Consider the following 27,781-nt stretch of genomic DNA (forward strand, 5'->3'; position numbering starts at 1 on the left):
TTGGGTCTTTAGAAGAGATTAATACACATCATATATTAAAAGCTGCTACAGATCAGGCTGAGGTCTGAAGATCATGGTTCAAAGCCATCCTGGGTAGGAAAGCTCTTGTCTCTAATTAATTTCCAAGAAAGCAGAAAGTGGAGCTGTGTGGCTCAGGTGGTAGAGTGCTGGCACCTTGAGTTCAAGCCCCAGAATAGGCACCTCCTCCCCACTCCCTCCCCCACCCCCCAAAAAAAGTTGCTAAAGATCAATGAAGCTAACCACATGACCAAAATAACTTACAAGGACAATTCATAAAAGAAGCAAATAAACATATCAAAAAGTTATGAACCTTATTACAAGTTGAGCATCTGAACACTCTAAAATCTGCAATGCTTCGAAGTTCAGAACCTTTGAGTTCTAACAAGTAGAAAACTTTGTACCATGAAATCTTACGTTGTGCACAAAATTAGTAAAGTTATATAAGGTTATCAGGCTAAGTGTGTAAGTTGTATATAAAGCAAAAGCAAATTTTATGTTTAAACTTGAATCCTCCCCAGGATGTGTCATGAAGATGCAATTTTTTTTAAAGTCCCACATTTGGAACACTTCTGGTCTGAAGCATTTCAGGTAAAGGATACTCAATGTGGAGTAGTTACCAGACTTCCCCCACCCTGCCCAGTATCAAGGGGCTGTGGCATGTAGGAAACACATCCATTCACTTACATTTCAGGTTCTAGTGTTAAACTGGTAAAGCCCACATGGAGGAACAAGTTTGTGAGAATTTTTTAATGTCAACATGCCTTTAAGAACACTTCTCTAGGAACAGATGACACTATGAGAAAGGAAATGTGCTCATACCTGTTGTATGTAAAGCTAACCCCACTTTATGTCACCTCTAAAGCAACAATAAAGTAAATTAACAAAAAAAAATCCACTTGGCTAATACATACTGATACTTTGTAAGTCATAAATTCACATATTCTTTGACCAACCACTAGGAGTATATTCTAAAACATAGCTTGCACAGCTGTAAATAGAAATGTGTTCATTGAAACATTGCTTTCTCTGGAAGGAAATGGAATATTGAATATGTCTCAATTGACATTTTGTTAAATAACAGACTAGGACCCACTCAGTAAATTTAGATATGAAAACACTGAGGTAAATTTTTATGAAGATACTCACCAAAAGATTCCTCATTTACATTTGACTACTATAACTCTCACAGTGTGCATAGTAAGAGCCTGTTTGCATGTTTTCTAAAAGTGTGACTTAGTAGACTGAAAAAAATAACCAGTAGCTCTACTCTCTAGTAATAAGGGGGATTTTAATAACAGTTTATCCTACTGTTGTATGTGTTCTTCACAGTGAAATTATATTACCTGCATATATATGAACGTGTTTTTAAGTTATTACATTACAAAATTTTAAATGTATGTATATGCAGGCTTCAAAACAAGTATATATGTATAGTTTTTAAGTATATGACCAGCTTTGTAAATTATATGCTTTTGTAAAATTGATACACACATCTATATTTGTTTAATAAACATGGTCGGGAAGGAAACATATTATTATTAATTAGGATAATCTCCTTATACTGAGGATAAAGGTTTAAAAGTATCCTCCTAGTCCCATAGATTTTTTTTGGGGGGGGGTCCGGTCGTGGGGCCTGAACTCTGGGCCTGGGCACTGTCCCTAAGCTCTTCAGCTCAAGGCTAGCGCTCTACCACTTGAGCCACAGCGCTACTTCGGGCTTTTTTCTTTTTGCTTATGTGGTGCTGAGGAATCGAACCCAGGGCCTCTGGCATGCAAGGCAAGCACTCTACCACTGAGCCACCTTCCCAGCCTCGTCCCATAGATTTTGATGAAAATAATATAGGCTCATTTTACTTGTTTAATAACCTCTGTAAAGGAGAAGCTGTGAGCAAAAAAAGCCAGAAGTGGCACTGTGGCTCAAGTGGTAGAGTGCTAGCCTTGAGCTGAAGAGCTAAGAGACAGTGCCCAGACCCAGAGTTCAGGTCCCACAACCGACACACACACACACACACACACACACACACACAGAAGAAGCTGCGTATAATATAGAGCAGTATATTCTTCAGCTGTGTATAATACAGAGGGTGGTAGTTCCTTATTGTGACTGGAGTGTCTTCCCCAACAAAGCTCTTATCTATGACAATTGGTGTGCATTGTTGAGCACAGGAGGGGAATCAGGCAACCTTAGGTGGACTTGTTGGTTTGTTTGGACAATAATCCTTTAAGTCCCATTCCTCTCGAAAACATTCCTACCTTCTTGGCTGGCATAGTCACTTAAATTCTCAAACTATTTTCAAACCAAATAATCCGACAAGCAAATATTACTTGACTTAAGAGAGCGAAGAGTTCAGGTTAAAGTGTTTGCTTGACTGCTCTTGCTTTCTTCTGTGGAATAAAAATACTTAAAAAAAAATCTTGCTAAATGACTAACACTTGGAATAAATTCTCCATTTCTGAACCACTTGAGATAAATTCTTTTGCATCTTTGTAACTAATGTGTGTGTTAGTCAGGCATTTATTTGGTGCATAATTTAATTATAATAAAAATAAATCTCAAAACCAACTGTTTTGATGTGGTACTGCAAGGTTTTCTTATATCCTGTCCTGCTTGTCAGGTAACATTTATCAGTGGTGACTGTAATATCAGCCTTCATATTTGAGTAATAAAATGCAGTTATTCATTTTGCTTATAGAAATAGAAAAAAATTATTTCTCTCTTTCTCATTGTCATGTATTCAGTCAAGGATGACTGGAAGTATCAGCGGGGGTAGGTATTGTGCTGGAGAGACTGGAAAGAACAGGGAGATACTCCCGTGTGGTTAGATGCATTGGGTGACAGCTTACTCTATTTAGAAGTGAGTGGGTGGTATGTGGCTCATGGAACACTGTGCACAAATAGCATTCCTTGGTTAAATGGAATCAACATTTGTGGTGTTTTATTAAAGCTGCCAAATTGTTTCTTTAGAGGATTGTATTGAGTTACAAAGTCACCAGCAGTGAATGAAAGTAACCAATTTCCCCACATCCTCACATTCTTCAGTCAGACAAAACAAAACAAAAACCTGATCCCTTAATAGGCTTAAAATTAAGCCTCATTACTTGTCTTATTTGGAGTTTCTTTTTATTATTAGCCATGTTGAAGCTTTCCCCATATTTTTTATTATTTTATTACCTTATTCACTTAGAATCTTGACTTTGTTATATGCTTATTATTAACTTTTTTTGCTTTTAAAAATTTTATTATAAAGGTGATGTACAGATGTACAGAGGGGTTTTAGTTACCTAAGTCAGGTAAACAGTACCTTTCTTTTCTTTTTTTTTTTAAGAGCACAACACATTTTGGTCACTTTATTAAATGACATTAAATAGTTTAAGTTTCAACTACTAAACAGCACTTTGAATGGTGAAAACACAGATAGTATATTGTCATACTTGAATGCTTGTCTTCTTTTTGGACAGTGTCACCCCTTGCCCCACTTTCTCCTAATTTCCCCCTCCTGTCTTCAAGTTGTACAGTTCATTTTTCAACAGAGTTTAAAACAATTTATTGAAGTGTAATCTATATAATGTAAATTAAACATTTTGAGCAACAATTTTGAGTGGCATTTAGGACATTCATAATGTTGGGCAGCCTCCAACCTATATTTAGTTTCAAAACATTCCCTAAACTTCATTAAGCAGTTTCTCTATTTGTCCCTCTGGTATCCATAAATCTAACTTCTGTTCTCATGGGTTTATGAGCTGGATATGAACTATATGATACATGACCCTTTGTGCCTGGCTTTTTTCATTTATCACAGTATTTTAGAAATTTACATTATACATCTATAAATAATTCATAGCTAAATAATATTCCATTGCATACACACACACACACCACCATCTCACACACACACACACACACCCCCCCCCCCCCCCCACCACCACCACCACCACCACCATCACCACCCACCACCACCATCATTCATCTATTGGTAGAAATTTGGGCTATTTTCACTCCTGTGACTATTGTAAATAATTCTGCAATTATAGATAGGAGTTACAACCTTTTCTCTCAAAAGTGGTTGCTGGGCATGAGCACAGCCATTTTTAGGGTAACTGCCATCTTATGAGAAGCTATTTTAGTTAAGCCACATTCTACTATAAGAAAATTGTTTCTCGAAGGGTTTGGAAACATCACTAAGAATTGTCTTTCTGACAAGTTGCTGCTTTGTTCAGGAGTCCTGATTTTTAACCCCTTTTAAAACAAGCCTTTCTTGGAAGGTTGTGAATGTTAAATTCTGACCAATTGGTATGAAGGATACTAGCGCATTAGGGATAAAACCCAGGCAAACTCTACACAGTGTACTGATTATTTGGCTTTCTGTCAATAGCATACCTTTCTGCAGAAGCAAAATCTGTGCCTTGTCTAGCTCCTTTCAAGCCTTATTCCTGCGTGGCACCCTAATAACCCAAGGCCTTTTCAACACATGAACATACATGTACCTGTTTTTTAGTATCTTTCTTTTTCTTTTTGTCCATCGTGGGGCTTGGGTACTGTCCCTGAGTTCTTCAGCTCAAGGTGAGTGCTCTACCTCTTGAACCACAGAGCCACTTCTGTTTTTCTAGTGGTTTATTGGAGATAAGAGTCTCACGGACTGTCTTGCCTGAACTGACTTTGAATTGTGATCCTCAGATCTCAGCCTCCTGAGTAGCTAGGATTACAGGCATGTGCTACTGGCACATGGCTAGTATCTTTCTTAAAAAAAATTTTTTTTAGTGTTACGGTATAGGTGATGTACAGAGGGGTAACAGTTACATAAGTCAGGTAATGAGTACATTTCTTTTTGAACAGTGTCACCTCTTCCCTCATTTTCTTGGTATAGACATGAATGATATGGAGTCATGGCAATTCTTTTGAGAAATTATAAATGATCTTACTTTTCTACTTATCCACATGTGGCTTTGTTAATGCTTGTTTATTTTCAGCTGTTATTATAAGAATAATTATTATTGATTCTGGGGTTTGAGCTAGCTAAGCAATGCTCTTCTACTTGAGCCACATCCCCAGCTTCAAGTTAGTTTTAGTAGCCATTATAGTTGGTATGAACTGGTACCTCACGTGATTTTGATTTGATTTGATAACCCTTACTTTTGAGTTCATGTTACTGTTTTGAATATGAGTGGAAAAATGGAGGAAAAAGAAAACCTTGGTTTTGATGAGCTTCTTATAAAATTATATTTTGAAGAAATAAAGGTCTTACAATTAAATGAGGTTCCAAATCTGAGGATTATTAAGCCATTATTTCTATTCAGGTATTTCATTGATTTTTTTATGTTGAAGCTGATATCTTTTTAAAAAATTTTATTTTATTGTAAAGATGCTGTACAGAGTAACGAGTACATCTCTTCTCAATAATTGTTACTCTCTACTTTGTTGTTCTCCCACTATTCCTTCCACCCCCTTCCCCCATTTCATTGATTTTATGACTGAGACCTATTCCCGTTTCTCCATCACCTGGTTGGATTATAGCTGTAATTTGTGCCCTTTAAAACAGTGGCCCCAGGGGCCAGCAGCATCAGCAGGGCCTGGGAACTTGTTAAAAATGAAAAATCTCAGGTTTCATCCCAGATATGAGAATTTTTTTTGGGTGGTAGCTTCAGCGATCTGGGTTTTAATAAGCTTTTAAAGTAAGTTGGATACACACTTGAGTTTGAAAAACACTGGTCTCACCCAGCATTTTCAGGTTGATTTGTTGAAAAACCCTGGGTTGGGGGGGGGGTTGGGGTGGCTTTGCTAACATCAAATTTTTTTAACTTAAATAGGCAGAAAATATAACAACTTGGAATCATTTTAATAGCTTCCTATTTAAGAAAAATCTATGTATCCTATCCTTTTACTTAGAAATTGCTGTTCAGACTAAATCATGTAAAAAATAATTTTTTCAAAAAAAGTTACTTTGTATCTTTGGTCAAGTATTTAAAGAATTTCAGAGTTGCATGTCATTTGAGATATGCTTTTCCTTTTATGATTTTTCTTGTTTACTTCCTCTGAGTATCCATGTGAAGGTTATAATGTGAAGCCCTGGGAGCTGGACATATACCCACTACTGCCTTTAGTATTAACATTGACTAGAGATACATGTTTATTTGTCTACATGTATATTTGACTACAAATAGTATTTTTTTCTCCTATTATGGGCTCTTCAATTACAGATAATTACATTTACTTTGCAAAACTTTATGAGGATTTAGGTAATAAGTTTATATCTGTTAAAGCATGCCTGGTATATGATAAGCACTTGGTAAAATGTTTCATAATATTAGAGTAATGACCATATATAAAAACGGACTTTTTTTGGACATAGAATATTGAAAAGTAGTCTATCTGAGTTCCCAAACCAACAGCATAAACAATGTGTTCTTCCAAAGGTGGTGAGTCCCTCTCACATCTTGGCTTTCAAGAGTATATTCATGAATTAACCTCAGATTTAGGTGTTGGATGGCAGAAGAGAGTTGTTTTGTTTTTGTTTTGGTTGGTAATGGGGGTTGAACACAGGCTGGGGCACTGTCCCTGAGCTCTTTTGTGCAAGGCTAATGCTCTACCATTTTGAGCGAGAGCTTCACTTCTGGTTGGTTAATTGGAGATAAGGGTCTCCTGGACTTTCCTGCGTGGTCTGGCTTTGAATCGCAATCCTCAGATCTCAGCCTCCTGAGTTGCTGAGATTACTATGAGCCACCAATGCCCAGCTAGGAGGGTTTTTTTTGGCAAGCCTCCTAAGATGCTCCAGATTGCAAACCTCCTGGCCAGAAGGAGCAAGTGGTTAGGAAGTAAATGTCCAAAGTAGGGCAGAGTGATAGTGGAAAGGGTTTCTTACCTCCTCACCCCTTCAGTTCCTTCCCTTACTCCTGCCCCTTCCCCTTCTCTTCCTCCCCCTCCCCCAAGAATAGAAGGCTATTGTAAGGTCCTTCCTGGATGGCAGCAGACTCCACCCTCCTCGCAGCAAAGTCTCCACCTAGTACCTGCATTACCTAGGCAGCTGGCACACCTGGAAGAGGTCACATCTGAATTTGATGTGGCCACACCTTTCTCCGCCCATACCCTAGATAAGGCCTAGCCCAGGCCCAGACTCCCTCTTTTCCCAGCTCTCTCTCTTTCCCAGGTCTCTTAGGTCTTTCCCAGGCCTTTCCCAACCGCGTGGAGGGCCAAGATGGCCTGGTGCCAGCCAGAACGATGAATAAACCTACCCCTTACCTGAATACCACGTGTGTGGTGCTGTTCTTATTCGGCTACCTCTTTTTAAAAACCTAACAGCTATGAATATATTCATAAGCTGAGGGTGAAAAAAAGTGAAGTAGTGTATAACAGTAGTGTTTCCTATTACCAGGATAGCAGGATTTTTGTTAGGCATCCTTGATTTTGTTTGTTAGGTATCTGAGCTTGTTGGTCTGTTAATAATTTATTTACTCAATAAGAATTCATAAATATGTATTTAATACTGTTACTTGTTGATAGGGTACAGAAGAAATTATGCTATCCAGACCCAGAAAATAAAGCATTAAAATTCACTTTTGAAGCAAAGCTGCAAAGAAATTTTTACATTAAAAATTCCAAGAATGAGAACATTTGAGTTATTTACTGTGTTCATAATTACATTTATACTTACAAATGTAGTTTTTCTTTCTTTCTTTCTTTTGTCTTTTCTTTTTCAGTACCGAGGATTGAACCAGGACAATTCCACTTGCTAGGCAAGTGCTTTGCCACTGAGCTACATCCAAGTCCTAGTTTTTTTTCTTTTAACAATGACAAATGCTTATTATCTATTGTTCAATTCATAGGCAAAACCAAATTATTTTCAAATATAATAAAGTTGTCATAACTTAAAATCATAACATGTATCTGAAGCTTATAGAACTTCCAGGAATTAAAAAATGATCTTTAAACAAAAATCAATCTCAATCTCAGGCTTTCAGCAAGTTAAATTGGTGCCAGGTAAAACTTAGGTAGAATCTCTTTTATTGTTTAAATATACTTTTTTCATCTCTTCATCTGTAATATTTCTTTAGGCTGTGAATGCTTTTTTGCAGCTTTGATATATGGAGTGAGGGAAAGAGAATCCTCAAACAGAATCTTGTGCAGGGACACCTACCCAGTTAAGAGGTTCACAGTGTGCCCATGGCAGAGCTGGTAGCCTCATTATAGCATGTTTGCTAAACTGGTTTGGGAGGTCTGTGTTCTCATCGTTACCTCCGGGAGAGTTCATGCTACAGGAGGTCTGGTAGAAAAGGGAACTAGCCCTTCCTTTAGTCCATGGTTTTATAGTATCCTTAAATCGCTGTTAGAGGCCAGGAATTCTGGGAATTCTTTTCATGTTAAGTTTTCCCAGCATTCATCAGGGTAGATGACACACTTTGTTATTCTGATGAGTGGAAATGACCATATTTCACATGAAAGCTGTGTGATCTTTAGTATTCATTAGTATGGACAAAAGGGATTTCATAAGATCTCATATATAAGAGCTGGTTCTGTGAAATCATACAAAGTCAGAAGCGATGTTGACTGATGTGGACACCCTACAAGACACAGTTAATCTATAATGTTAACCTACCGTAGTTGCTCCAACAAAAGCAAAAATGAATGGTATGAGGGAAGAAGTCAATCTAGTTAAGTCTGAGGGCCTGTACTCTGCTTAGGAAGCCATGTAATTCACCATTAATTTGAAAAAAAGTATTAAAATGGAATTAGTCTTAAAGAGGAAGTATTCTTGAGAGAAAATATAAGGCAATCTGAAGAGATGGGATCGTTAAATGAATACTTCATGTGTTTGATCCCATTAAAAACTGTGTTGAGCCAGAGCCCTGTGGCTCACACCTGTAACTTAGCTACTCAAGAGATCAGAGGAAGCTAGCTTAGGTAGGAAAGTCCATGAGACTCTTATTTCCAGTTAACCACCAAAAGCCAGAAGTGGAGCAGTGGCTTAAGTCCTAGAGTACCAGCCTTGAGTGAAAAAGTTAAAGGATAGCTCTCAGGCCCTGATTTCAAGTCCATTCCTCCCCCCTGACCCCCCAATTTCAAGCCCCAACACACACACACACACACACACACAGTTGTGTTCAAGTGACTGTTACTATAAGATATTAACAAAATTTTTTGTGGGGCTGGGAAGGTGGCTCAGTGGTAGAGTGCTTGCCTTGCATGCATGAGGCCCTGGGTTCAATTCCTCAGCACTACATAAGCAGAAAAAGCTGGAAGTGGCACTGTGGCTCAAGAGTTAGAGTGCCAGCCTTGAGCTGAAGGGCCCATGACCGACCCCCCTCCCCACAAAAAAATATATTTTGTATATATACTTTTATTTTAAAGATACTGTACAGAGGGGTTACAGTTATATAAGTAAGGTAATGAGTACATTTCCTATTGAGCATTGTTACTTCCTCCTTTGTTTTGATAATTACACATTTTAACACATTTGTCCTTTCTCTCAAAGGAGAGGTTAGTTAATTTGTGGCAGAGGTACTGGTATCAGTTCCATGATGCTAGTATTTCAATCCTGGGATGAATTTTTATTTTGTGGGAAATTTATTTAGCTTCCAAGTTAGAGCCAGACTCCAGGTTTCCTCACTCTCATCTTGGGGTTCTATTTATTGTAGAGACTCACAGTCCCAGTTTTAAGCAGTAAACTCTCATGATGACACATGATGACACACTTCTTTTTTTGTATATTTATTTCTGAAGTTAATCCTTTATCTTTTCTTTAATATTTCAGTACAATAATGCATTCTCTGGAAACAATCAAGAACAGAAAGGAAATATGAAAACAGAACAAAATACAATTTTAGTACACTAAAATTGCATTTAGATACTAAATTTGAATGTATGTGGTTTAGTGTCTTTCTTGTGGTTTGTTTTAGGTTAACGAAGCCCTTGTCATTTGCTGATTGTGTTGGGGATGAGCTACCATGGGGATGGGAAGCAGGCTTTGACCCCCAGATTGGTGTCTACTACATCGATCACATCAACAGTAAGTTTTTCCTTTGGGGCAAAAACAAATGTATTTTTAAAAATCTCCAAAAATCTATACTCACGTAAGCGATAATATTTTACAAAGTGAATTTCCTTATTTGAATAACTAATACATGGCTGAAATGTCCATTTGGCTATTTGGGAATGTATGAGGAGTTGTGGGGTAAAGAGGGAAGAGAGGATGTCTGTTCTGACTGTCTGTCTGCCAATTGGGCAGAGAATGAATGTTCTACTCTAATGCAGGTCTAGGGGCCTATGCAGACCCACAGCCATTAGGTTTTTCTTCCTATGACCTTTGCACCTTTAGACCAGAGAACCACTTGTACTTACCCCCAAAACTTTGTGCTCAGGTAACCAGCTCGTGTGGTTTGGGTATCTGGAGGGGTTTTTACTCACCAGTGACTCTGAAGGACAGCATGGGCTTGGAAAAGACCAAAACCCTTTTCTTCTTTTTTATTTTCTGATCTTTTCTGGCTTGAAAGCTGAAAAGCTTGGTTTTTTAATCTGTCCTAGTAAGGCTAGAACAGAGAATTAGAATTGTTCCTGTCCATGATTAATGTTTAAAAACAACATACTTGAAGTTTAAAAGTATAGACTGTGTGTGTGTGTGTGTGTGTGTGTTTGTGTGTTTACATGAATGTCTATTTCTCATCAGGCCCTTTAAAATTTATTGAGATTACAGTTTAATAATTTTACTTTTATAGATTTTAGTTAATGCATAATAAATTTATTTCTTGTTATCCTATTTGGTTCTATTTTTTCATCAAAAATTAGACCAATAATATTCTTCAATATCTTTAGGGAGTATTTATAGAAGTATTTTATACTTATTTATGTACTTATCACAATTTACTCAACATTTTGTCATACTCGTTTATATTTATTTAATACTTCATTAGTGATGGCTGTCCTTGTTTAGGTATATGATAGATTTTTGGAGAGGCCTTAAAAAAAGCAAAATTGCTGGGCACCAGTGGCTCACACCGTACTCCTAGCTACTTAGGAGGCTGAGAAATGAGGATTGCAGTTCAAAGCCAGCTATAGCAGGAAAGTCCATGAGATTCATCTCCAATAAACTACCAAAAGGCTGGGAGTAAGAGCTGTGGCTAGAGTGCTAGCCTTGAATACAAAAGCTTAGGGACAGCATCCAGACCCTGAGTTCAGGCCCCAGAACTGGGGCTTTCTTTCAGATGAGTGGAGGTAGGGTGGAAAGGAGAAGCACTCTGAGGCACTTGGTCAGTTTTTCAAAGCACACATATAGTCAGTAGTGTTGTAGAGAATGTAGGTAGTTGTATAACGTTTGCAACCAGCTTTCTTTCATGCATCTAGTAGTTCAACATAAAAATAACCATTTCTGAAAGCTGTTGCTTCAGTCATTCTCATATATATATATGACTCCTGCACCTTTAGACCAGAGAACCACTTGTACTTACCCACAAAATTTTGGGCTCAGGCAACCAGCTGGTGTGGTTTAGGTATCTGGAGAGAGATTTTTACTCATCAGTGACTCTGAAGGACAGCACAGGCTGCCCAAAATCCCTTTCTTCTTTTTTGTTTTCTGATCTCTTCTGGCTTGAAAGATGAAAAGCTTGGTTTTTAATCTGTTATAGTAAGGCTAGAGCAGAGAATATAAATAGTTATTGGTGGTTGTGGGTCTTAAACTCTGGGCCTGGGCACTGTGCCTGAGCTCCTCAGCTCAAGGCTAGCATTCTACCACTTGAGCCATAGTGCTACTTCCAGTTCTCTGGTGGTTAATTGAAGATAACAGTCTCAGGGACTTTCCTGCCTGTGCTGGCTTTGAACTGTGATCCTCAGATCTCAGCCTCCTGAGTAGCTAGGATTATAAGCGTGAGCCAGTGGCATCTGGCTACATATGATTTTTAAATGACTTTTCTGCAAAGATTTTATTCTCCCTGAAAAAAAGTAAAACTTTCATGAAGTTTTTTTTTTTTTTTTGGCCAGTCCTGGGGTTTAAACTCAGAGTCTGGCCACTGTCCCTGAACTTCTTTTGCCCAAGGCTAGAACTCTACCACTTGAGCCACAGCACCACTCCCAGAATTTTTGTTTATGTGGTACTGAGGAATTGAACCTAGGGCTTCATGAATGCTAGGTAAGCATTCTACCACTAAGCCACCTTCCCAGCCTCATGAAGAATTCTTAATTGTGTGTGTTTGCATGTGTGCACACATGTGTGTGTGGGGGGGAAGGTTAGTGTTGAGAACAGTGCCTTGCACAACCACTTAGCTTTCAATTTTGGGTTTTTGCAATAAACCTTTCTAGTTACTATATTACTGTGTAATATGTTACTGTATTTTTCTTTTATACTCTTTTATACTTTTGATAGATAAAATTTACTTTTTCTTCAAGTATTATTTAGGAAACCAAAAAGCCAATTTAGTTTTCTGGTTTAACAGAAACAAACTGTAGTGGCATATGAGTTCCCTCAGGTTCTATGTCTACCTGCAAGGCTCTCTCTCCCCTCCCCTTCCTTTGCCCCCTCTCCCCCTCCCCTTCCCCCCTCACCCCTCTTCCCTTTTCCCTCTCTCTCCTTTTTCCCCTTCCCCCTCCTTCATCCCCCCTGTCTCTGTCTCTCTCTGTCTGTCTCTGTCTCTGCCTGTCTGTCTCTCTCTCTCATCTTGGGGCTTAAACTCAGGGCCTGAGTGCTGTCTCTGAACTTTCTCCTCAAGGCTTAGTACTGTACCACTTGGAGCCACAGTGCCACTCCCAATCTTCTGATGGTTAATTGAAGACAGGAGTCTTATGGACTTTCCTGCCTAGGCTGGCTTTAGCTTTGAACTGAGATCTGAGGATTGAGATCTAAATCTGAGTAGCTAGGATTGTAGGCATGAGCCATGGTCACCTAGCTTTCTTCTTTCTTAATGGAAAAGGAATTCTGCATTTCCTACTCTACCCTGAGCATACCTTAATCCTTTTTAAAAAATACCTATCACATCATCTCTTGTCTTTACCAGCTATTTCTGGATTTCAAGTTTTTCGCTCACTGTTTCTAATGACTCTTTTGTTTTAATATAGAAACAGTAGAAGCTGAGTGCTTGGTGGTTTCCTCTGTAATCCTAGCTACTCAGGAGGCTAAGCTCTGAGCATCTCTGTTGGAAGTTCATTCAAAGCCATACCAGGCAGGAAAATCTGTAAGACTTGTATCTCGATTAACCACTAGAAAACCAAAGTGGTGCTGTGGCTCAAAGTGGTAGAGCACTGGCTTTGAGCAAAAAGAGCCCAGGGACTGGGGCCCAGGCCCAATAACCCCGGGGGAGGGGGGAAGGGAGAATGTGGAGAAGGAAACATAAGAAATTCTCAAAATGAAACTAAATCAAACCTACAAAAGAATAAAAAGCTTCATTAAATGTGTTCCCACCTCCTTAAAATCATATGTCAACCCACATGTCTTGTCCGTTCTCTGTTCTTCACAGCCAAACTTACTGAAAACTAAAGTCCATTTGAACTTCTCTTCCTCCATTATTCCTGACTACCTGATTCTCCTGCTCAAGTTTCTCCAACCTGTCCCTGCTATGAGAATTTCTGTAATCTTCCATTTGTATCCTGCAGGTCTTCTTGGGTAATAACTTTAGTTCTTTCCTTCAGGCTATTGGCTCCTTGAACTCTTTTCCAGAGTTCCAGATGCATATGTTTCGTTCCTTACTGTCAGATTCTGTTCGTTCCCACTGGCCTCTGCATTTTCCTCTCCTGCTTCACCCTAGTACTGGAGGATCCCATGGCAGCACCTTGTGCTTCCTTGACTTTCTGTCTTTGTTTGTATCTCTTGGCCCAGCCCCAGAACTCTGTGCTGAAGCCCCAGGCCTTCCTCTTTGACTAACTGCCACATCCTTCTACGGTGTTTCTGTTCAGGTACTACTGCTTCCCGAAGATCTTCTCTAACACCCACCACTCCAGTTCTCCATCCCAACTCAGGTTTAGGTGCCCCGTCTTCTAGAATACCACGTATACAATATTTTCAAACATCAATCATTATGTTGCATTTAGATTTATTTGCATGTTTTCCTTACTAAATTGTGATCTTCTTTATATCTTTATCCTTGGTGAAATGTTAAAAGTAAGAGCTTCGTTTAACTCAGAGAATAATATATATTCACATATATTAATACATATAATATGTAATAAATAAATACCTATATAAATATAAATATATTTCTATATATTATATAGACTTATGTGTATGCGTATATATGTATGTGTTTACATGAATGTCTATTTCTCATCAGGCCCTTTAAAATTTATTCAGATTACACTTTTAAAAAAGTTACTGTAACTCACGTTCACATCACTTAAGTATATTAATCTTAAGTAGATATATTTATATATGTATTTATTACTAGAACTAGGATCTGGGTACTGTCCCTTAGCTTTTTCACTCAAGGATAGTCTTCTACCACTTGAACCACAGCTCTGCTTCCAGCTTTTTTGCTGGTTAATTGGACATAAAAGTGTCATGAACTTTCCCTACCCTGGCTGGCTACAAACGATGATTCTCAGATCAGCCTCCTGAGGAGCTAGAATTATAGACATGAACTGCTGGTGCCCAAAAGGAATTAGAAGTATATTTCAGGGATAAACTGTGCTTAAGAAAGTGCCATTTTTGATTATCAGAATATAAAATATTAAGTCCACTATTTTGCTTTAGTGTAACAATTTTTTAACCTAGTAGCCTGATGGATTTATTCAACCCTCAAGTACCCAAATTACCTGCAGCAAATAGTTTAGTTACTGAGAAGGATCTGGCCCATTATCTCATTAATCTTCAAGACATTCCTGCAAAGTAGTTTGGAGAGCAAATGGTATTATCTTTTCATCACAGCTGGTCCACACATATGTTGTGTTTTGACATTGTATAGTTTCAGCATTATTTTCTCTTTATTTAGATAAAAAATGAGATAAGGAATGTTTGGCTAGTTAATACTGTTTCTGTGAAACACTCTTAAATATTAGAAGTAAAAGATTTGACCTTCACAGTGGTGTTTCTTACTTAGTGTTTGCCTTACAGTGAGTTTTTGTAATTGGGGGGTGGGGGGTTGTTTGCATCTACCTAGAAAATAATTATGAGGTGCCATTTGTAAGGCTGTGATATTGGTGCTGTAATTAGAAAGGTATCATTTCTTGTTGGGATTCGAATTGCACCATAATTTTTCCCTTTTTCCTAGTAACTGAAGTGGTGTACACTTTCATGAATCCATACTATATATTTATGGGTTTTAATAAGTGTTTAGTCTTTCCTAACTCCAACCTGAATCAATATGCAGGACATTTCTGTAATCTAGTGAGTTCTGTCCTGTTCCTTGGTTATGGCTCCCCCCTACTGTGTAAATGTTTGAATATGATAAATCTTAGTGAAAGGTTTAAAATAAAGTTAATTTTGTAATTGTTGAATCTTTTTTATCCAATGAAAATTTAACCTTAGATAACTTCTTTTTTTTTGTTCTATAATTGTCATTTATTTCTTATTTTATAGTTTTCAGACATCTCACTAGCTATTATATATGTGATTTCCTAAAGAAGCTTTCACATATTTGTCTTTTTTTTTTTGCCAGTCCTGGGACTTGAACTCTGAGCATGGGTGCTATCTCTGAGCTTTTGTAGTCAAGGCTAGCAGTTCTACCACATGAGCCGTAGCACCATTTCTGGCTTTTTGTTAATTGGAGATAAGAGTGTCACAAACTTTCCTACCTAGGTTGGTTTCAAACCATGATCCTCAGATATCAGTCTCCTAAATAGCTAAGATTCCAGATGTGAGCCACTGGCACCTGGCCTAATTGTGTTTTTTTGAGACAGGATCTGTTTTGTGCAGTCCAAGCTAGCCCTATTTTCATAATCAGCCTTCCGAATGCTGGGATTATAGGTATGTTTCACCATGCCTGGTGAATACCACAATATGCATTTTGTTTTGTCAAGTAGGTCCTCTGTTATTTTAATTCTATTATTGAACTCTGATACAAATTTTAGTATTTCTCTTGCTTTTCAGTTCTAAAAGTTTTACTTTTAAATAGGGTTTCTATTTTTCTTTAAGTTTTTAATTATTATTAAAGAGGTGATATACAGAGGGGTTACAGGTAAAGAGTCAGGTAAAGAGTACATTTCTTTTTGGACAGTGTCACCCCTTCCCCCTCTCTCAGTTTTATAGTTTCTATTTCTTGGCTAAGAGTAGCTAACTTTTCCATTCATTTTATAGTATTTGCCTGTACTTCATGGCATGAATTTAATAGCTGTTCCCATGATTTTAAAAGCTGTCACCTCAAGGTTGACTTGTGTTGATTGTTTATGCCTTAAAGATTCCTGATTCTATATTTGTTTAGTAATTTTGGGTAGTATCACCGACACTGTTCTGTTATGTAGGGTCTTTTCTCATTTTCTGTGGGCTCTTATTCTAAGGTCAGCTTAGTTTTCAAAGAATGGAAAGCTATTTTGATGTGCTTTATATTTGTATCAACAAAAAGTGACTAGGATCTATTCTCAAGATTTTTGTGTGTGATATATTTATTCAGTAGGTTCAAAGGTGAATCTGTACACAGATTTAAAGGCTCCCTTTCTCAAATCGCCTGCCTTATCACCTTTCCGTGGAGGAGTAAGTCTTGTTCTATTTATCAAGTCTTTAGCCTTCCTGCAGTAAGAAAGAGTGGGCTTTGTCTTGAAGATAAAAAGTATGGGGGATATGTGAGATTGCGGAGGGATCGAACAACCAGAGTGATAAGCTGTTTTGATTTCCTACCCAATCCTCCTTGGTCTTAACTTGGATTGTTGTATATTTTCTGTCCTCACATTTTAGTTTTACCCTGTGGGACAGATTGGATGGCTTGTGCTCATTCCATATTACTTAGAACTAAACGCTTTATATTATTAGAGTTGAAGTTGGATGAAGATTTCTCAATTTTAAGTAATATTTTGTATGAACTTGATTCTTTTAGATGTAGCCCTCCAAAATGTTGAGTTCTTCTATTGAATACTGTCTTGTTTTCAAACTTAACTGGGCAGATAATTAAGAAAGAAACATTTTAGATACTTAACCTATTAGGGTGGTAGTGACACTAAGCTTTGAAAACGTGACAGTTTACATATTCCAAATATTCGTAGAATCCAGGGACATCTCAGGCATCCTTTTCTTCCACATACACATGAACCTGTTAGTGTTTTAGATTGTGCCTCCTTATTCTCATTTGATCAACACAGTCCTTTTGGGGTCCTTAAAACTTGTAATTTCCCAATATGTGACCCCACTCTGTCTCACAGAATGCTGTCTCATACCTAACATCATGTTATCATTTACAGTTTCTATGTGAATTCTAGCTCTATCTATATCCCTGTTTCATATTGTCTTAATCACTTGTCAAACTTTCCCAGTAATGAAACTGTTCTATTTAGTTTTGCTTTCAAAGTAAAAAATAGACTCTGGTATAGGTGGTTTAGGCCCATAATTGTAGCTATTCAAGAGGCTGAGATCTGAGGATCAGAGTTAGAAGCAGCAAGCCCTGCTGGGGCAGCAAAGTCAGTGAGACTCTTATCTCCAGTTAACTACCAAAAAGCTGGAAATGGAGCCGTGGCTCAAGTGGTAGAGCTCTAGCCTTGAGCAAACAAGCTCAACGACAGTACTCAGATCCTAAATTTAAGTCTGTACATGCATATATGCATACATGCAAACACACACACACATACACACATAGAGTTAAAGGACCACATACAATTCCTCAGCTTTCCTTTTGATTTTTATTATTTTTGAAAAAATTGTACTCAGACTCAAATTGAAAAAATTTTGAGGATCTTATTAATTGTTGCCTTTTTTGTATCATATAACATTTTTTTGGTATCATATAACTCAGATTTACCCCCCTTTATTTCCTTTCCCACTACAATTCTGCTATAGATGTTTATTGCCTTATTCTCTGTCCATTGCTCATTTGTTCTTACATATATTTTATAAAAGTCATAGTGCAGAAAAAATAGCTTAATACTCCAGAGTTAACAAATTACTTTTGAATCTTTTAAGTGTAGTCTTCATATTAACATACACACATACACAGTGGGATTGTATTATATGTTGTGATTTGTAAATTGTTTTTTTTTTCATTTAATATAAACTCAAAGAATTAGCCAGATACCAGTGGCTCACGCCTGTAACCCTAGCGACTCAGGAGGCTGAGGTCTGAGCATCACAGTTCAAAGCCAGCCCAGGCAGATTCTGAAGATTTTGAGACTCCAAATAACCATCAAAAAGCTGGAAGTGGAGCTGTGGCTCAAGTGAAAGAGTGCTAACCTTGAGCCTCAGTGACAGTGCCTGGGCGCGTGCACCCCCCCCCCCCCAGAAAACATAGAGTAGCACAGTTAAAGCATCACCATTGAATTGGTAGAGCACCAGGGCACTTTCAAGGATGTAGCCATGACTACCCTAGAAAGCGCTTTCAGCTCATAGACAAAGAATGCCTTAACCAGACTTGGGGGAGGAGGGACAGTATAAAGGCAGGTTTGGGAGTTGGGAGCAGTGTAAGCTGCCTAAAGGAGGACCACAGAGAAAGCCAAGTGCCTTTTAGAGACCAGAGAAAACAGAACTTGATAAAAGAAATTAAAAAAATTTAGAGGAATTCTGAATGATGGCTAAAGATATAAATAAGGATGAGGTCTTCTTGTCTAGAATCTGTTTTCTTTTTTTTTTTTGGCCAGGCCTGGGCTTGAACTCACGGCCTGGGCACTGCCCTGAGCTTCTTTTTGCTCAAGGCTAGCATTCTACCACTTGAGCCACAGCACCACTTCAGCCTTTTCTGTTTATGTGGTACTAAGGAATCGAATCCAGGGCTTCATGCATGCTAGGCAAGCACTCTACTACTAAGCCACCTTCCCAGCCCTTGTCTAGAATCTTAACTGCCCTTTGTAAATACTACTTGGTCCACAGGACTATACTTTTTTCAACCAAAAGAAACACTTTTTTTCCCCCAAATTGTTGTGACACTTAACCATAACTTCTGACAAGATAATCTGTCATTCTAAGTATAAAATTGTTTTGTTTTAACTCTTACACAGTTTCTTACATTTGTGTTTCTTGAAAGAAGGATCATGCCTAAACATCCTCTTTCTCCTATTGCTTATAGTAGATGGCTAATAGTTATCTGTACAAATGCAAACAATAAGTATTTTAGCTGTTAGTTTATGAAAAGGTAGATAAGGCAAGTTACTTACATTCATTTCATTGTTCACAGCTGGAAGAATAGAAATATGCATTACAGACAAATAATATTCATTTGAAGAGTTTAATATTATCTTCATATAAGCTCTCGTGTCCTCTCTATAAAGTTCCACATCTATAAAACTGATGGAATGTAACTTCCCTTGAGATGCATGGTATTTGAGCGTGTGTAATATATTACTTCTCTAATATAGTAGAGAACATGCAAATTACATTACATTATAATATAGTGATCTCTCAAGGCCAGTAGGTCTCAGTAAAAATATAATATTTGTATAATACATTCTCTTCAAGTGTTTACATTTAATAAATATTCTTTTCAGATCTGTTCAGCAAATATAAGGGATGCAGATGAAGCACAGTCTTAGTTTATGAAGCTTTCTTCAAAGGTGCCCTTGGGAACCCTTTATTGTAGTTCGTATTTGATCTGTACAGTATTTCAGAAATACAAATGTTTCTTGTTGAATCTCTTGTAACAAGAATTATTTAAACCAGTCTATTTGGAACATTTCTGCAGACCTATACAAAATAAATGCTGATTATTATCATTGCATAAAATGCTGATTTATTATTATCCATATTATGGTACTTTATTTGTGAATTGGTCAATCTTTCTGCCAGTATCCTGTGGCCTTTTTGCTGCGGACAAATATTATTAGGAGTTTAAGTATGGCAGTTCCTCAACATGGAGAGAAATGTGATTACCTGAAACTTGCCAAGAAATTTGGAGAAGCCAGGCATGGTGGCTCATGCCTATAATCCTAACTACTCAGGAGGCTGAGATCTGAGAGTCATGATTCAGTACCAGCCTGGGCAGGAAAGGCTGAAACTCTTATGTCCAGTAAACCACCAGAAAACCGGAAGTGGCACTGTGGCTCAAGTGGTAAAGTGCTTACCTTGAGCTGAAGAGCTGAGGGACAGCACCCAGGCCCAGAGTTTAAGTCCTATGACCGACAAAAAAAGAAAAAGAAAAAGAAAAAAAATTTGGAGAGAGAGAACACTAAGAGCACATTCTTAAAACTTAAAACATTTAACTTTAAAACATTTTAAGTGTTTTGTATACATTTCAATGTGTATCATGCCTTTACTTGACCTAGCCCATACTAGAAGGGTATGAAAACTGGAAACTGAGTATTCTTGGGGACAGTGTATACTTACAAATCTTTTAGGTGACTGCTTCTCTGTTTTGAGTCAGGTTATGTGCATATGTTCATAAATATTAGAAATTGACACAAACACTGAATATTAGGATACCCAGAGAAACGTGATGTAACACATATATGAAATTAAGAATTTTTGGCTTTCGAAGATTATTGGCTGGAAAGTCTTTCCATTTGGCTCAAGCATACATTCTCCTCCAACCCTTAATTCCTTCTTCATACATTTAAATGTTGCCATTAACTACTAAATTGACACGGAATACTAAAATCAAAATTCTACTTTAGAGAATTCTCAAACTTTATTAACCAGTCAATGTGAAACAACAGCTATAGATCTGAGGCAGGGACTGTAGTATGCCTGACAGACTTAGGCCATTTTGTTAATCACCTCAGGACTCTCTTGACCCCAAGTGGACTCATCTTCACAGCCCACCACACTTCTGTTTAGGATCAGACCTTATCCTTAGAGGTCAGGTTAGGCATCCTGACAATCTGGCCTCCAGAAATTCTCCTGGGCCAAATCACATCTCCTTATGTCAGTCTTCAGGATTTGACCTGCTGGGCTTGTTGGAGCCAAATTGGAATACTGAATTGGGCTTCATTAGGATTGCAATGTACTTGCAAAGCATTTAGAGGATGGTGTATACCTCTAGATATCCCAGCTAATTGATAAATTAATTTTTTATCTGAGTATATCAGGAATAGATTCTTATATTCAAATAATGACCAGTCCTTATATTCCATCTTGTTATGCTTGTACTTGGGATTTAGTTTATAGAGGTAATTATATATTATATATATATAATATATATAAATATAAATTATATATATATAAATATATATATGTAGTTACTATAAATGAGCTAAAAATGAGTAGTCAGTACCACTGGAAGATGTTAGATGTTTTACTCTACTGAGTAAACTACTAAACTGAGATGATTTAAAGTAGGGAGAGAATTGGCTTATGGTAGCCAAAAGAGATTATGGCTTTGGGTTTTGGATGGCTGGTTTACATATAAAAGATGAACTCTTTGGGAGTGTCTTAAGACTTCGTTGTCTTAAGAATTCCTAACCTTGGAATAGGTTCTGTCCCTACCTCACAAGCTCTGCCAGCTGTCAAAACATCATAACCTAAAGGAAAAATTTAAGTGATTAATACAGCATCTACCAACCAATTGTAAATACTACATTGTATTTTATACTTAGAAGTCCAGAGGAGCAATAATTTTCTTGATTATTTTCAATCACATCTGTTGATCTGTCCCTAATATCTTGTGTAAAAGAATGGATACTAGTAAAGCGAAAGTGAGTAGAAGCATGGGGATATGATTTTATAGTTTGTTAAGCTACAAGAATGTAACATCTCGCCTTTTTAAAATTATTTTTATTATTTTTTTGTATTGCTCTCTTGTGTACAAGTGGAAAGTGAAGAGCTGGTAGACATCAATATATTTCACTTATTAAAGCAGATTATCCCGTGTATACCAGCCAAACCACAGTAGGTCAATATGGATGCAGAATGCTTGGTGGAGCTTTAGTTCTGAGGTATAGATGCTGCCTGGACCCAAAACAGTGGGAGGAATATGGCTGTGTAACTTCTTTGTTCTTGAAGAAAAATCAGCAGAAGCAGCACCATATATAACTCGAATTAGAGCCCCTTTTCTTTCCTTTTTGAAAATTTTACTTTATTGTAAAGATGCTGTACAAAGGGCTTAGAGTTACATGAGTAAGGTAATTTCTTGTACATTTCTTGTTGAGCATTGTTACCCCCTCCTTTGTTTTCTCCCACTATCCCTTCCCACCCTCACCTACCTTACTCCCCCTCTTCCCACAAAGTTGTAAAGTTCATTTCCAGTATAGTGTCTTGGGGGTATCAGTGTTGCAATTGGTCCTGTGTCCTTGTTTCAACATTTTGTTACTCCCCTCCCCCTCCCCAAATTGGGTCTGGGCACTGTCTTTGAGCTCTTCAGCCCAAGGCTAGTGCTCTACCACTTGAGCCACAGCACCACTTCTGCTGTTCTGGTGGTTAATTGGAGATAAGAATCTCACAGACTTTCCTGGCTTTGGACTGGGATCCTCAGATCTCAGCCTCCTGAGTAGCTAGGATTACAGGTGTGAGCTACCGGCGCCCAGCCGAGCCCTTTTTCTATTGGCATCTCATTTAAACTTCAGAAAAGACCCTTGAAGGTAACCCCATTTTACAGAGGAAGAACTTGAAACTTTTATGGGGTCTGAGACTGTGCTCAGGGTCATACAAGTTATAAGTAAAAAGCCTGGATTTGAACCAGTTAGACTGAATTCTTTTTTTTTTTTTTTAAGCATCCTTGTTCTTAGAATTTCACCAGAAGTCACACGATTCATCTGCCTTCAGATGATCCACATCTCAGTATTTTCAGTGGAAGGAAGAATCGTCTTACCTTTTCTGCTTAGTTTTTCACACTGCTGGTAGCTTCAGCCTTCCCACCATCCTAGCGATGATGTCACTGTACCATCTCCCTGACTCCCACCACACCTCACTCCTACCATGGCCTTTTCCTGTAATAAATGCGGAAATTCTGTTTGGAGCACCCTCCTGTTGGTTCCATAATCCTGTCTACCCCTTCCCTTCTTGAGTGAACTGGGCTGACTGACATTTGATGTGTACTCTTTGTCTCAAAGAAATTAACTCAGTGGGCTGTGGTGGTATATTCAGGGATGACATGACATCATGTGCTTCAAATCTAGACGGCTTTTATTTTATTTTTTTTGGGTCAGGTTGTGGGGCCTGAACTCTGGGCTTGGGCACTGTCCCTCAGCTCTTCAGCTCAAGGCTAGCGCTCTACCACTTGAGCCACAGCGCCACTTCCGGCTTTTTTCTTTTTTGCTTATGTGGTGCTGAGGAATCGAACCCAGGGTGTCAGGCATGCAAGGCAAGCGTTCTACCACTGAGCCACCTTCCCAGCTCCTAGACGGCTTTTATAAATGGAGCACAAAAATGATTTTATCAAAGCCCTTAGGCGTTGTCTTAATTTGACGTACATTTCTGGCATAGGGGAAGGACTGCTGTATTTGCTATTTGCTAGGGAAATTTTCTACCACTTGAGCCACCTCACAGCTCTTTTTGTTTTAGTTGTTTTTCAGGTATCGTCTGACTTGCAATCCTCCAGGGCTCTGTCTCCAGAGTAACTGAAATATAGGCATGCACTACCATGCCAAGCTTGGATTTTTTTGGCGGGGGGTGGGGGTGGGGGGGAGGTCAGTCATAGGGTATGAACTCTGGGCCTAGGTGCTGTCCCTGAGCTCTTCAGCTGATGGCTAGTGCTCTACCACATGAGCCACAGCACCACTTCTAGTTTTCTGGTGTTTAATTAGAGATAAGAATTTCGCAGATTTTCCTGCCCTGGCTGGCTCTGAACCTTGATCCTCAGATCTCAGCCTCCTGAGAAGCTAGTATTACAGGCATGAGCCACAGGTGCCCTGCCGGAATTTCTGTTTGTTTGCTTCTTGCCAGACCTTGGCTTTGAACTCAGGGCCTTGAGCTCTTACTTGACTTGCTTGCTTACTAGTGGCACTCTTCTACTTGAGCTACACCTCCAGTTTGGCTTTTGTTGGTTACATGAGGATGAGTTTTCTCTCTCTGGGCAGGCTTCAAAGCCTAATCCTGTAGGTCTCAGCCTTCTGATACAACATCAGGTGGCATATATTTTAAGATAGGGTCTTGATGGTATTTCTTGTTCAGCCTTGTTACAAACTACTGTCCCCCTGTCTGTGCCTCCTGAATAGCCCGGATCACAATTGTTCACCACCATCCCTGGCTTAGCAGCTTGCAAACTTTTTGCTCAGTCTGGCCTCTTACAGATGTACTCACCATGCCTAACCTATAATCTCATTTCTTAATTTTTTGTTTATAACAATGATAACAGCATATTTGATCAATTCTTCAGCAGAATCCAAGAAAATAATTGATAAGAACTTACTGTTACATGGCCTATAAATGATAGATGTATTTTCTTTTTGTTATTTTTTTCTTTTTTTTTAGTTACCACCAGTTTCTTATAAATGGGAGATATGGAAATTATGTACATGATGAAAGATCTCAGAACTCCCATGGAATGGGCAGCTTCATATGATGCCATTTCACTGATGCCTGCACACTTCCCAATAATGTAGCCTCCCTAATAAAGAATGATAAATAATCTTTGTCATCTAGAACTACTTTGGTGCCTCCACATTCTGGGAGAAGAACTTTATCACCCACTTTCTCACTAACTGGCTGAATTTCTTCACCCTTTCCTTTAGAGCCCAATCCCATGGCCATTACTGTGGCTTGCAATACTTTTCCTTGAGACTTTTCGGGAAGCATAATGCCTTCTTTTGACCAACACTTAGTCAAACAGAGGAAGAAACTTCCTAAATGCTTCTCCAGCCATGACTCTTGTGGTCGCTACTTGGACTCTGCTTTCACGAATACACTGCAAAGAGAGCATTTTTTTGTTATTTTTAAGGGTATTTCTCCCTTTGTCTTCTGTCTCCTTAACTCCTCATATTAAATGTCACACATGGAAAGAAAAATACCACCCAGGAACACATTTCATTCAAATTTGCATAGGTTGTCTTGGCTTGGGTTCTTCCAAAAGCAGACAGAAAGCCAAGAACATAAATGATTTATAGAGGAAATCCCAGGATAAACCAGTAAGGAAATGAGGACAGTGAGGGGAAAATGTAAACACAGATTTTGTTTCTCTTAAGTCTCAGGCTCCACACGATGGAGGTGCTCTGGAGTATAGTTTATATCTTCATCTTTGTCTCCCAGGAGGCTTTTTTTTTTTTTTTTTTTGGTAGCTCATGCAGTGGTCAGTGGCCACAGGTGTGCCAGTACCTAAGATTATTTCCAGGATCCTTTAAGGACGCACCAAGTATTGACATTGAAAAATGATGACATCTAGGGAATGGTGTACAGACTTATAAGCAAGATCTGAGAGTATTTGGACAATGCACCAGCAAAATGCTAAGATTAAATCAGAAAATCTACTCTGTCTTTTACATTTGATTCAGTCAAACAAAATAATCTTCCCAGGGTTTCATGGCTAGCTGATATCAGAAGCAGTAATGGATCCCATGTGGCCTTACTCGAAGCCTTGATGCTTTTAAGAAGCTGATGGTAGCAAAGTATGTTACTTGAGTTAAAGTCACAACTGTTCCCATTGCACCTCAGTTCACTTTATTGCAGTTGCCTGAACCTTTAAAGCATATTTTACCATTAACTTTATTTAGGTAAAACTTATATAAGTTGCACCTACTTACTTTATAATAGATAAACTAAAATGATTCAAGTGCTTGGTATCCTTCTGTTTTCATTTTTTTTTCTTTTGCTTGGTGCCTTCTACTCTAAAAGGATGAATTTTCAGTTTACAAAACAAGAGAAAACTACTGTAGAGCCCAGTAGATGAGGGTTTGACACTTGCCTAGGGGGAGAGTGGAGGAGAATGAGTTTTGGTGCAGAGCCTTGGTTTATTAGAGTCACTTGAAACCTACGGGAGCCTGGGTTCCACCTGCAGAAATTCTAATAAGTCTGGGAATTTTTACGTAAAAGGATCTCTGTGTGATTGAACTACACAAAAGTTCACAAACAGTGTGCAGACATATATTAAAACTAGGAGTAGGCTTGTTTGTTTTTAAATTTCTCATCTACTATGGACCGATATTCTGGTAAAATATAGTCAAAAATTAGAAAAATGAAAAAAAATGAAAGCAGGGTGCTGGTAGTTCACACTTGTAATCCTAACTACTCAGGAGGCTAAGATCTGAGGATTGTGTTTCAAAGCCAGAAAAAAAGTCTGTGAGACTCTTATCTCCAATTAACCATCAAAAAGCCAGAAGTAGAGTTGTGGATGTGGCTCAAGTGGTAGAGCACTAGTCTTGGGCACAAAAGCTCAGGGACATTGCTCAGGTTCTGAATTCAAGCCCCAGGATTGGCACACACACACACTTACACCCACACCCACCCACCCACAAATAAAATTAGAAAAGTGAAAACACATATAGGAAATATAAACCATAATATTACTAGGTTCAATAACAGACAATAATTGAATAAAAATTCTGCTAAGATTGCAAAACATTTACTTTTTATTTCTATTATTATTGTTCTGTCTGTGAAAGGGCTGCGGTGGTCTGTGGAGCAGGTGTGGAGAAATGTTATGTAGAGGACATGTGAAGTAGGTATCCCAAGAGCCTGCCTCTGGATTTACAGTTAGAATGCATTGTTGACAAGGACCTAAAAATGAGGGGGCTAAGAGGTGAAGATTAGGTAAAATAAAAAGCTGCATTATGTTTTTGAAGTCACTCCAGAAATGCTAATAAATTCTTTAGAGGATACAAAAATTCAAGCGAACTAGTTTTTCAAGTTTAAATAATCCCCAAACCTAATGCAGTTCTATATCCCACCTAATATATTTTCAGAAACTACACAGATAGAAGATCCAAGAAAACAATGGCGAGGGGAGCAGGAGAAGATGCTCAAGGACTATCTCTCAGTGGCCCAAGATGCACTTAGGACACAAAAGGAGCTGTATCATGTAAAAGAACAAAGACTGGCTTTGGCTCTAGATGAATATGTACGGTTAAATGATGCCTATAAGGAAAAGTCAAGTTCTCGCACAAGCTGTAAGTATGGTATGGCTATCCAGACTTGAGGGGTGGACATGGAATTGTAGATGGTAGAATGCCACTTGAACTTCTGTGGAGTTTAATTTTGAGCCCTTTTCCTTCCCATGGAAGAACTCCCCTAACCCAAGAGAGGTAAGGGCACTCTACAGATTTCTCAGTAAAACCCCTCATCCCCATTATAGATAGAAATCTGCTTATTTGTGGATAATACATACCATTTGGTATCCTCTACCTAAGTGCCTTTTATTCGTTTATGAATAAAACTTCATTTTTCAGAACAAGGCAAGTCATTCAGTCCTTTTGATTACTTTTTTTTTTTTAATTTTTTGGTCAGTTGTGAGGCTTGAACGGGACCTGGGCACTATCCCTGAGCCTTTTTGTGCTCAAGGCTAGCTCTCTTACCACTTGAGCCACAGTGGCATTTCTGGTTTTTGAGTGGTTAATTGGAGATAAGAGTTTCATGGGGACTTTTCTGCTTGGGCTGGCTTTCAAAAGCAATCCTCAGATCTCAGCGTCCTGAGTGGCTAGGATTACAGGCGTGTGCCATTGGCGCCTGGCCTTTTGATTACTCTTGTAAAGTATCTTTAGTGGGAGGGAACTGGAATATTAGAATTAGAACCAAGTTTCCATGTTCCACCCCTACCCACACAGTTATTTATTTCACCCATCATTTTATATATGAAATCTCAGGGAGACCTTCTTTGCAGAAGAAATTCTACTTAAGTTATAAGTTCATGGATAATGAAAAGC

General features: G+C 38.3%; 1 protein-coding gene across 1 annotated transcript in view; it reads left to right on the top strand.

Moving 5' to 3' along the window:
- Window positions 1-27,057, top strand: part of LOC105991236 (protein WWC2-like) — a 115,126-nt gene extending 88,069 nt beyond the window's left edge. Inside the window, exons 2-3 of the mRNA XM_013023847.1 lie at window positions 9,910-10,019; window positions 26,825-27,057. Of these exons, the coding sequence (XP_012879301.1) occupies window positions 9,910-10,019; window positions 26,825-27,057 (343 nt within the window). The remainder of the gene's footprint in view (window positions 1-9,909; window positions 10,020-26,824) is intronic.
- The last annotated feature ends 724 nt before the right edge of the window (window positions 27,058-27,781 follow it).

The sequence above is a fragment of the Dipodomys ordii genome, unplaced genomic scaffold (genome assembly GCF_000151885.1).
Source record: "Dipodomys ordii isolate 6190 unplaced genomic scaffold, Dord_2.0 Scaffold4, whole genome shotgun sequence".
In the NCBI taxonomy this organism is placed as follows: domain Eukaryota; kingdom Metazoa; phylum Chordata; class Mammalia; order Rodentia; family Heteromyidae; genus Dipodomys; species Dipodomys ordii.